This window comes from Myotis brandtii, unplaced genomic scaffold (assembly GCF_000412655.1).
Source record: "Myotis brandtii unplaced genomic scaffold, ASM41265v1 scaffold131, whole genome shotgun sequence".
Classification (NCBI taxonomy): domain Eukaryota; kingdom Metazoa; phylum Chordata; class Mammalia; order Chiroptera; family Vespertilionidae; genus Myotis; species Myotis brandtii.
The window spans coordinates 4,747,277-4,756,773 of NW_005354632.1; the positions used below are offsets into that span (position 1 = coordinate 4,747,277).

General features: G+C 50.4%; 1 protein-coding gene across 1 annotated transcript in view; it reads left to right on the forward strand.

The window, feature by feature from the left end:
- Positions 1 to 2,250, forward strand: part of LOC102244390 (U4/U6 small nuclear ribonucleoprotein Prp3-like) — a 7,336-nt gene extending 5,086 nt beyond the window's left edge. Inside the window, 2 exon segments of the mRNA XM_014534629.1 lie at positions 639 to 1,637; positions 1,841 to 2,250. Of these exon segments, the coding sequence (XP_014390115.1) occupies positions 639 to 1,637; positions 1,841 to 2,209 (1,368 nt within the window). The 3' untranslated portion in view covers positions 2,210 to 2,250.
- The last annotated feature ends 7,247 nt before the right edge of the window (positions 2,251 to 9,497 follow it).

Below are 9,497 nucleotides of genomic sequence, written 5' to 3' on the forward strand. Positions count from 1 at the left end.
GTTTCCAAAGTTTGTTTCAAACAGGACGAGCCACGGAAGCTGGGCCTTTTGGACAGGACTCTGCTTTATCGGGGGGCTGTTGGGGCTACCCCACAAGGTGGGAGCAACCAGGTCTGCTAAAGGAGGAGGATGACCATCGGCATTTACAGAAGGAGTTGGGATCCATCAGGACCCGCCCCTCCTCTGCTTCCAAGTCCTGAGTTACCAGGTGGCAGCCGGCAGGTGTCTCTGTGTCTGTCATCAGTAAAGGTCTCTCCCTCAGGAGTTAGAAAGACAGCGGCTAACAACCTGAAAGTGCGGTCACCAGAGGGACGGAGACAAGAGCCAACCCAGAGATCGGCTGATGTCAATAAAAAGAAGAGTCTTATTTCCCAACATCTTTTCTCAATCATCTCACCAAAGGAGGGCACCCCATGAGCTTAGCAAATAAATGCAAGACAGTTTCTCTGCAAGTTTGCGCGCAGGCTGCTTCCTACTACATCCCAGAGCTCATCTCCTTTCCCCTTTTCCCACTCCCCTTCTTTTATCGGACGAATTGGGGGTCATCAGCATTATGCTTTTAGCCTGTCACTTTCAAAATTCCAACCTGAATCCAAGCCCAGTTGGCACTGAAGCCGGGGCTCATTGGCAATGCCAACATGGTGGGCCTGGCCAATCTTCATGCCATGGGCATTGCTCCCCCGAAGGTTGAATTAAAAGATCAAACTAAACCTACACCACTGATTCTCGATGAGCAAGGTCGCACTGTAGATGCAACAGGCAAGGAGATAGAGCTGACACACCGAATGCCTACTCTAAAGGCCAATATTCGTGCGGTGAAGAGGGAACAATTCAAGCAACAGCTTAAAGAAAAGCCATCAGAAGACATGGAATCCAATACCTTTTTTGACCCCCGAGTTTCAATTGCCCCTTCCCAGCGGCAGAGACGCACTTTTAAATTCCATGACGAGGGCAAATTTGAGAAGATCGCCCAGCAGTTACGGACAAAGGCTCAACTGGAAAAGCTGCAGGCAGAGATCTCACAAGCAGCTCGAAAAACAGGCATCCATACTTCAACTAGGCTGGCTCTCATTGCTCCTAAGAAGGAGTTAAAGGAAGGAGATATTCCTGAAATTGAGTGGTGGGATTCTTATATCATCCCCAATGGCTTTGACCTTACAGAGCAAAATCCCAAGAGAGATGATTATTTTGGAATCACAAATCTTGTTGAACATCCAGCCCAGCTCAACCCTCCAGTCGACAGTGACACACCAGTTACTCTGGGAGTATATCTTACCAAGAAGGAACAGAAGAAACTTCGAAGGCAAACAAGGAGGGAAGCACAGAAGGAGCTACAAGAGAAAGTCAGGCTGGGCCTGATGCCTCCTCCGGAACCCAAAGTGAGAATTTCTAATCTCATGCAAGTATTAGGAACAGAAGCTGTTCAAGACCCCATGAAGGTAGAAGCCCATGTCAGAGCTCAGATGGCAAAAAGACAGAAGGCGCATGAAGAGGCCAACGCTGCCTGAAAACTTACAGCAGAACAGAGAAAGGTCAAGAAAATTAAAAAGCTTAAAGAAGACATTTCACCAGGGGTACACATATCTGTATATAGAGTTCGAAATTTGAGCAACCCAGCCCAAAAGTTCAAGATTGAGGCCAATGCTGGGCAACTGTACCTGACAGGGGTGGTGCTACTGCACAAGAATGTCAATGTGGTGGTAGTGGAAGGGGGCCCCAAATCCCAGAAGAAATTTAAGCATCTTATGCTGCGTCGGATAAAGTGGTTTCACAGGGGGTACACATATCTGTATATAGAGTTCGAAATTTGAGCAACCCAGCCCAAAAGTTCAAGATTGAGGCCAATGCTGGGCAACTGTACCTGACAGGGGTGGTGCTACTGCACAAGAATGTCAATGTGGTGGTAGTGGAAGGGGGCCCCAAGTCCCAGAAGAAATTTAAGCATCTTATGCTGCGTCGGATAAAGTGGGATGAACAGACATCTACCACAAAGGGAGAGGATGAGGAGGAATCCGATGAGGAGGCTGTGAAGAAAACCAACAAATGTGTACTAGTCTGGGAGGGTACAGCCAAAGACCGGAGCTTTGGGGATATGAAGTTCAAACAGTGCCCTACAGAGAACATGGCTCGGGAGCATGTCAAAAAGCATGGGGCTGAACACTACTGGAACCTTGCGCTAAGTGAATCTGTGTTGGAGTCTACTGACTGAGACGACTGCCAGCCCTTGCCTCCACCCTCTTGCCTATGTCTCTTCAGGTTCTCCCTTATTCCACTTCCCAGCCCAGCCCACTTGTGTGTGTGATCTCAGAACGGTGCCACACTGACATTGGGACGAAGGGAGAACACATTGCTCTCTTCCCCTGTCAGCCTGGTGCTGCCCTTTATCCCCTTATGTGCATACGATTAAAGAGTCACTTTTAAAAAAAAAATTCTGATGACCGCGACTCCAAGCGGGATTCCCTTGAGGAGGGGGAGCTGAGAGAGCACCGCATGGAGATCACCATCAGGAACTCGCCCTACAGGAGGGAGGACTCCATGGGGGACAGACGAGAGGACAATGATTCTTTGGCAAATATCACGGAAAGAGAAAGCTCATCACAGGGAAGATGAGAAGAGAAAAGAGAAACATAGGCATCTAGTCATTCAGCAGAAGGGGGCAAGCACGCCAGAGTGAAGGGGAAGGAGAGAGCAGGAGCGGCGCCGAGAGGAGCAGGACGAAGCTTGCCAGGTGTGGGAGAAGTGGGAGATGGCGAGAGGGCATCCAGGAGAGAGAGGGACGGCCTGGAGCAGCTGGAAAGGGAGCGGGAGTGGGAGCGCAGGCTGTGGGAGCAGCAGCAGGAGCAGTGGGAGCCTGTGGGTCAGACCCGGTCCTGCCCGGATGACGGGCTGCTGGGACCCGGGCTGCGGTGACGTGGCCTCCAGTTGAATTGCTGGCCTCGTTTTCCACATTTCGTTTCTATTTTGTCTTGGCTTGTAAATTTGTAGAATTAAATCCTTTTTCCTTGTGGAAAAAGATAATAAATCCAGAACAAGAGATTAAATGAATGTGTGTGTAATTGAATTTCAAGTGAGCAGGCGCTGCTGTGCGGCCCCACGTGGGGACAGAGGGCCAAGTGGAAGCCATGGGAAGGGCGAGTCCCCAGGGTGCGGAGGGATGGAAATGCACCCACAGGACCACGTGTGTCGTGGTAGACGTCTGAGGACATGAGAATAGGTCTGTACTGTATCTTCTGCAGGATAACGTTTCCAAAGTTTGTTTCAAACGGGACGAGCCACAGAAGGTGGGCCTTTCGGACAGGACTCTGCTTTATCGGGGGGCTGTTGGGGCTACCCCACAAGGTGGGAGCAGCCAGTTCTGCTAAAGGAGGAGGATGACCACCGGCATTTACAGAAGGAGTTGGGATCCATCAGGACCCGCCCCTCCTCTTCTCTGCTTCCAAGTCCTGAGTTACCAGGTGGCAGCCAGCAGGTGTCTCTGTGTCTGTCATCAGTAAAGGTCTCCCCCTCAGGAGTTAGAAAGACAGCGGCTAACAACCTGAAAGTGCGGTCACCAGAGGGACGGAGACAAGAGCCAACCCAGAGGTTGGCTGATGTCGATTAAAATAAGAGTCTTATTTCCCAACATCTCTTCTGAATCATCTCACCAAAGGAGGGCACCCCGTGAGCTTAGCAAATAAATGCAAGACAGTTTCTCTGCAAGTCTGCGCGCAGGCTGCTTCCTACTACACCACAGAGCTCATCTCCTTTTCCCTTTTCCCACTCCCCTTCCCTTAGCATCTTCTGTCGGACGAGTTGGGGGTCATCGGCATTATGCTTTTAGCCTGTCGTTTTCAAAATCCCGACCTGAATGTTCCCCACAGGGAGCAGGCAGTTCAGAAGCCGAGTCCTTAAGGCTCCTATAGAGCCCGCATTACCGGTGCCTAACTGTCCACCTTCAGATCTGTCCTATTTAGGCGTCTGTTATTATTCAGCCGTACCCACACCCAGCAGAACGTAATCCTCGCTAATTCACCTAAATTCACCTGTGCTGCCTCCCCTCCCGGTGGCTCAGGCACAGGCCTGCAGGCTCTGAATTCCTGAATTGCACACAAGGGTGCTGCACTTCGGTCTTAAAGGAGCAGGCCCTGGGAATTGGTTTTCTGGTGAGGGTCAGGATTTCAGAGGCAGCAGTGGTGAGGCACTCGCACCCCATACCACGTGTCGGGGGAGGACCTCCGGTGGGTGTCTGTTCCCAAGAAGCAGGTAGGCCCACCTCCTGGCTGCCCAGCCTCCCTGGCCAAGCCCCAGGCCTCCCAGGGATTCTGCTTGTCCTGTTTCAGCAACAAGGAAGTGATTTGCCCCTCCCCTGGGGTGTATCTGAGAATAAGATCTTATCTTGAATACCTTAGCCTCTATCCTACAGGCTTAAGCTGCTGGCTTAACTCCAAGGTCTCCTCTAACCTGGGGCTTAATTTTTATACCTTCTCTGGGTGCGGGAGGGACTGCAGCTGGCCACCTAAATGCATTCTTTTGAAACGTGGGTCTACCCCTGTGTCCAAGTAGAGCCACACGTGGGAACCTCACGAACAGACTGTGAACGACTGTGACTTATGCAACTCTGGCCTCACTTGCTAAGAGCACGCTGTTTCCGTGGGTTTTTCCTCTAGTTTTCTTCACAGGCTCATGACACAGCTTCCACCAGAGACGGGAAACACCCTGTGAGACATAGGAGCCACAAGAAGGAAGGAAGGGGCCTCGTCCCGTGTAACTTCAGGGACCAGGGCTGCCCAACAGCCTTTGTTGCCGGGGAGACTGTGAGACCTTAGTTCTTGTCTCTCTCTTTTTTTTTTTAATCCTCACCTGAGGATATTTTCCCCATTAATTTTTTTTAGAGAGAGTGGAAGGGAGGGGGAGAGACAGAGAGAGAAATATTGATATGAGAGAGACACATCAATTGGTTGCCTTCTTGCACCACCCAACCAGGGCTGGGGATCAAGCCTGCAACCAATGTACAAGCCTTTGACAGGACTCAACCCCGGGACTCTTCAGCCCACGGGCCGACACTGAGCCAAACTGGCTGGGGCTGTTCTTGTCTTTTTTTTTTTTTAATGTATATTTTTACTGATTTCAGAGAGGAAGGGAGAGGGAGAGAGAGATAGAAACATCGACGATGAGACAGAAGAGAGAATCATTGATCGGCTGCCTCCTGCAGGCCTCCTATTGGGAATCAAGCCCGCAATCCGGGCATGTGCCCTCAACTGGAATCAAACTCCGGACCTTTCAGTCCGTAGGCCGACGCTCTATCTCTGACCCAAACCAGGTAGGGCTTTGTCTTTTTGAAGGAAAGATTTCAATCCAGAGACAGAGTGTAGGAAAGTAAGAATTTATACTTAGGACAGTGACAGAGGACGGGCTTAGAAGAAGCAACAGGAGCGCCGAGGTGGGGCCGCTTTGGCTGGCTGGAAAGTCAGAGAAAAGGGGGCCTTGGAGACAGGCTCAGGGGGGTTTCCCAGGACGAGCTGCTGCTGCCCACTGCTCCCCTGGTTGCAGGTCTCCAGGGGTCCCTTAGAGGTTAGGGGGTAGGCGCCTGTGGGGGAATAGCAGGGGCGAACTCCTCAGAGGGAGAGTGTTGCACCACCCAACCAGGGCTGGGGATCAAGCCTGCAACCAATGTACAAGCCTTTGACAGGACTCAACCCCGGGACTCTTCAGCCCACGGGCCGACACTGAGCCAAACTGGCTGGGGCTGTTCTTGTCTTTTTTTTTTTTTAATGTATATTTTTACTGATTTCAGAGAGGAAGGGAGAGGGAGAGAGAGATAGAAACATCGACTGATCAGCTGCCTCCTGCATGCCCCCTACTGGGGATCGAGCCTGCAACCCACGCATATGCCCTTGACCAGAATCGAACCCGGGACCCTTCAGTCCGCAGGCCCACGCTCTATCCACTGAGCCAAACCAGCTACGGCCCAACCTCTATTCTTTAGGGACTTGGCAAGTTTTATATTTTTGATGGTTATAGCAAATTTTTTAGTGTTATTAAAAAAAAGTAATAAGTATACAAAAGAAGTATAGAAAGACCATCTACATATAATTAATTGATATTGTGATTTCAGATAATTCTTTTTTTAAAATATTTTTGTTGATTTCAGAGAGGAAGGGAGAGATAGAAACATCAATGATGAGAGCAAATCATTGATTGACTGCCTCCTGCACACCCACAATAGGGATTTAGCTAGTAACCTGGGCATGTGCGGAATAGCAGGGGCGAACTCCTCAGAGGGAGAGTGTGAGCGTGTGCTGGGTCCTTCATCCTGAGCGTATTTATCTCTTTCCTGCAGGTGGAAACCTTAGGGGAGGCCCAGGGGAGGGTCTAAGAGAAGATTCAGCAGCTTTGCAGGTGTGCTCTTTCGGGGTCATGGTCTCCCGATTGGTCGGTGCAGGGCAGGCGCCATTAGTCAATGCAGCTGGGCCTGAGGCAGCCATTTACTTGGTTACGCTGCTTTTCTGGGCCCGGAGCTGGAAAACAACTGAGGCCCAGATGTTACCTCTAGGGAGGAAAAAGTCAGGGTGTCCAAGCGATGAGCTAGGGGAGGAAAGGTCACCCCGGGGGTGTGAGTCTTGTTTTTCCAGTTTTGCCCCCTGCTAGGCAGCCGGGCTTTCGGCCCCTGGCGAGGTCTGTGCCTGGAGAGTTTCTCTCCTTGCTCTGCTCGTGTCTGGCTCACCGCCCATAACACTCGGACTCTTGGCCGTGGAACCTGAAAGAAGAACAAACTTCCTTTTCTAGAAGCTGCTCTCTTGAGGTCTCCATCAGCTTTGCCTTTCTCTGCTACTACGATAGCAGCCGAGGAACCCTAGGCAGGGAGCTTGTCATTAACACAGGAGATCACAGACCCACGCGGGGGACACCGGTGCCCCCTTCTCAGTGTGGCTTGTGTCCCCATTCTAGAAGGGGACATACACCCTCAACTACATCTGAGCACTGTCACCAGGCACCAAAGAACCCCAAGTCCTGAGACCTCTGCCGGGTCCAGCCACAACCAAATCACCTTTTCAGTTGCCTCCGTTTCGGGGTAGACGTGGTGAGCAGAGCAAGGACGATGGACCAGGCACAGGCCACCAGGGGGAAAGCCCCAGGTGCCTAGCAATGGACCATTGCGGGTGGGACCTCTGGGGGCGACCTTTGCTCCCCAGCACATCGCTGGCCCTGCGGTTTGGACCCCTGACCTTTCTTCCCTAGAGATAACCTCTAGGCCTCAGTTATATTTCAGCTCCAGCCCCAGAAAAGCAGTAAAATCAGACTAGTGACCCCAGGGCTGACCTCAGGACCAGCTGCATTGGATAATGACCCCCCTGCCAGGGCGTGGACCAATCCATGAGTGGAGACTTAGACCCTGAAAGGACCCACCTGGAAAGCTGCGGAATATTCTATTGTGATCTTCCCCTGGGACCCCCCCTAAAATTTCCACCCTAAAAACCTTAGGACAGGACCCAGCACCCTCTCCCAGGAGCACCCCAGGGCCTCTCCCCTCCCCCTCCCCTTCCTCCAGGCAAGTCACCTTTACCTTCCCCACTCCTAAGCCCCAAGGGCCCTTCCTTTGCCTCCGTAACTTGTTTCCTACGCCCATTTCTTCTGAATGACTGCTTCCACCTCTGTGATTTTATAAACAAATATTCTCTTGTAGTTTGAGTCTTGGTTCTGAGTGATTTCCTAGCCAGAACTCAAGTACCGAGGTTGCTGCACCCAGATCTGGTCTGACACCTCCCTTCCCCCACCCCCCACCCCATGAGTCTAACACCTGGTGTCATGCCCGCAGCCCCAACAGTGTGAAGTCCATACATTCTGCTATTTCTGCCCCGCACTTTAAAATGCTTAGCTTTTGTCATTTTGACCACAATGTTTAGCAAATAGTTTTCATTTGTGACTGTTTCCTTCGTTACCACATCTTCCCTCTTTTCTTTTTTTTAAGATTTAAAAATTGATTTTTAGAGAGGATGGGAGAGGGAGAGAGTGAAACATAGATTTGCTGCCTCTTGCACGGCCCCGACTAAGGATCGAGCCTGCAATCGGGGCATGTGCCCTGACCAGGAACCCACCGGCGACCTCAGTGCATGGGAGGATGCTCAGTCAAGCCACACCGGCCAGGGCTCTTCCCTCTTTGTTAAGGATTGAGTTCTTTTGTTCTGTTACATTTCAGAGCTAATATTTAGACTTTAATATAGGTGTTCCTTTTCATCTGCACTTCTAGATCAGGAGTCGGCAAGCAGGCCATCTGTGTTGGAACCCGGGCCCACCCATTCACTTCTGTATTGGCGATGTCGGCTTTCACACTACAATGATGAGTAATTGACAGAGACCACTTGAGCCAGAAAGCCAAAAAGCCAAAAATATTTACTATCTAGGCCTCTCCAGAGAACATGTGCCAGCCCCTGTTCTGGACCTACAACTGTTTTACTCGGATTTAACATTTTTATTATGTTAATAAATCTTTTAATCTGCTTATCTTTTATCGTAGTGTCACTCCTAATTTCCATTTCTTTCTCTTTTTTATCCTTACCCCTCCCTGCTTAAGTTAAACAAGCTTTTGGTTTAATTTTTATCTTACCCACTTCGTAAACCTTGGTTAGCTTTGATGAGCTTTTATCTTACCAGCTTTATCTTTTTAAGTTAATCATTGATTTCTTCATGACCCGGCACGTGATTCCCATGGCTCCCTTTTTATTTACGTAACTGCAAGAAGTACAGTTGCAGGCAGAGATCACCGGGACGGATGCCCAACAAGACATTTCAGAGCTCCTCCAGTTGCGAGTTGTCTCGAGGCTGTGCCTTAATAAGGCCCAACTCCACTCTCCAGCCACTGGTGGAGGGGCGCGCTGATCCCACGGCGATCCCCTAAGCCCTACACCTGTGCAGGTGTCCTAACGTCAAAGCCATACTTCCTCCTGACCACGCACACCTGCTGGCCTCTGGCCCAGCACACGGGGCCCAGGTCAGACGTCAGGTTATTCAAAGAGCAGCTAAAGCAGTGGTTCTCAACCTTGGCTGCACATTAGAATCACCTGGGAATCTTTTTAAAATCCTGATTTCTGGGCCTCATCCTCCGGAAATTCTGTTTCTTTGTTATGGGGTGGGGCCACAACATTAGTAACAAAGAAACAGAATTTCCGGAGGATGAGGCCCAGAAATCAGGATTTTAAAAAGATTCCCAGGTGATTCTAATGTGCAGCCAAGGTTGAGAACCACTGCGTTAGAAAGAGCTCAGGCGCCTTCTCCCAGACCCGTGCATTTAAAGTCTTCTGTTCTTCCTTCTGTGCCTCTGGCGGCTGAGATGAACTATATCCAGAGCTCTCATCCCAAGAATGGTTGTAGGGTTTGCCAGGGTCTTATTAGAGATCAAATTTCTAACTTTCGTTGAGTAAGTGTTCAGGCAGTGTGATCGATGTCAGAGGTAAAAAGTCCAATAAGACGTGGATCCTCAATGAATTTCCGATCGAGTCGGAGAGCAAGTAAAACGGCAA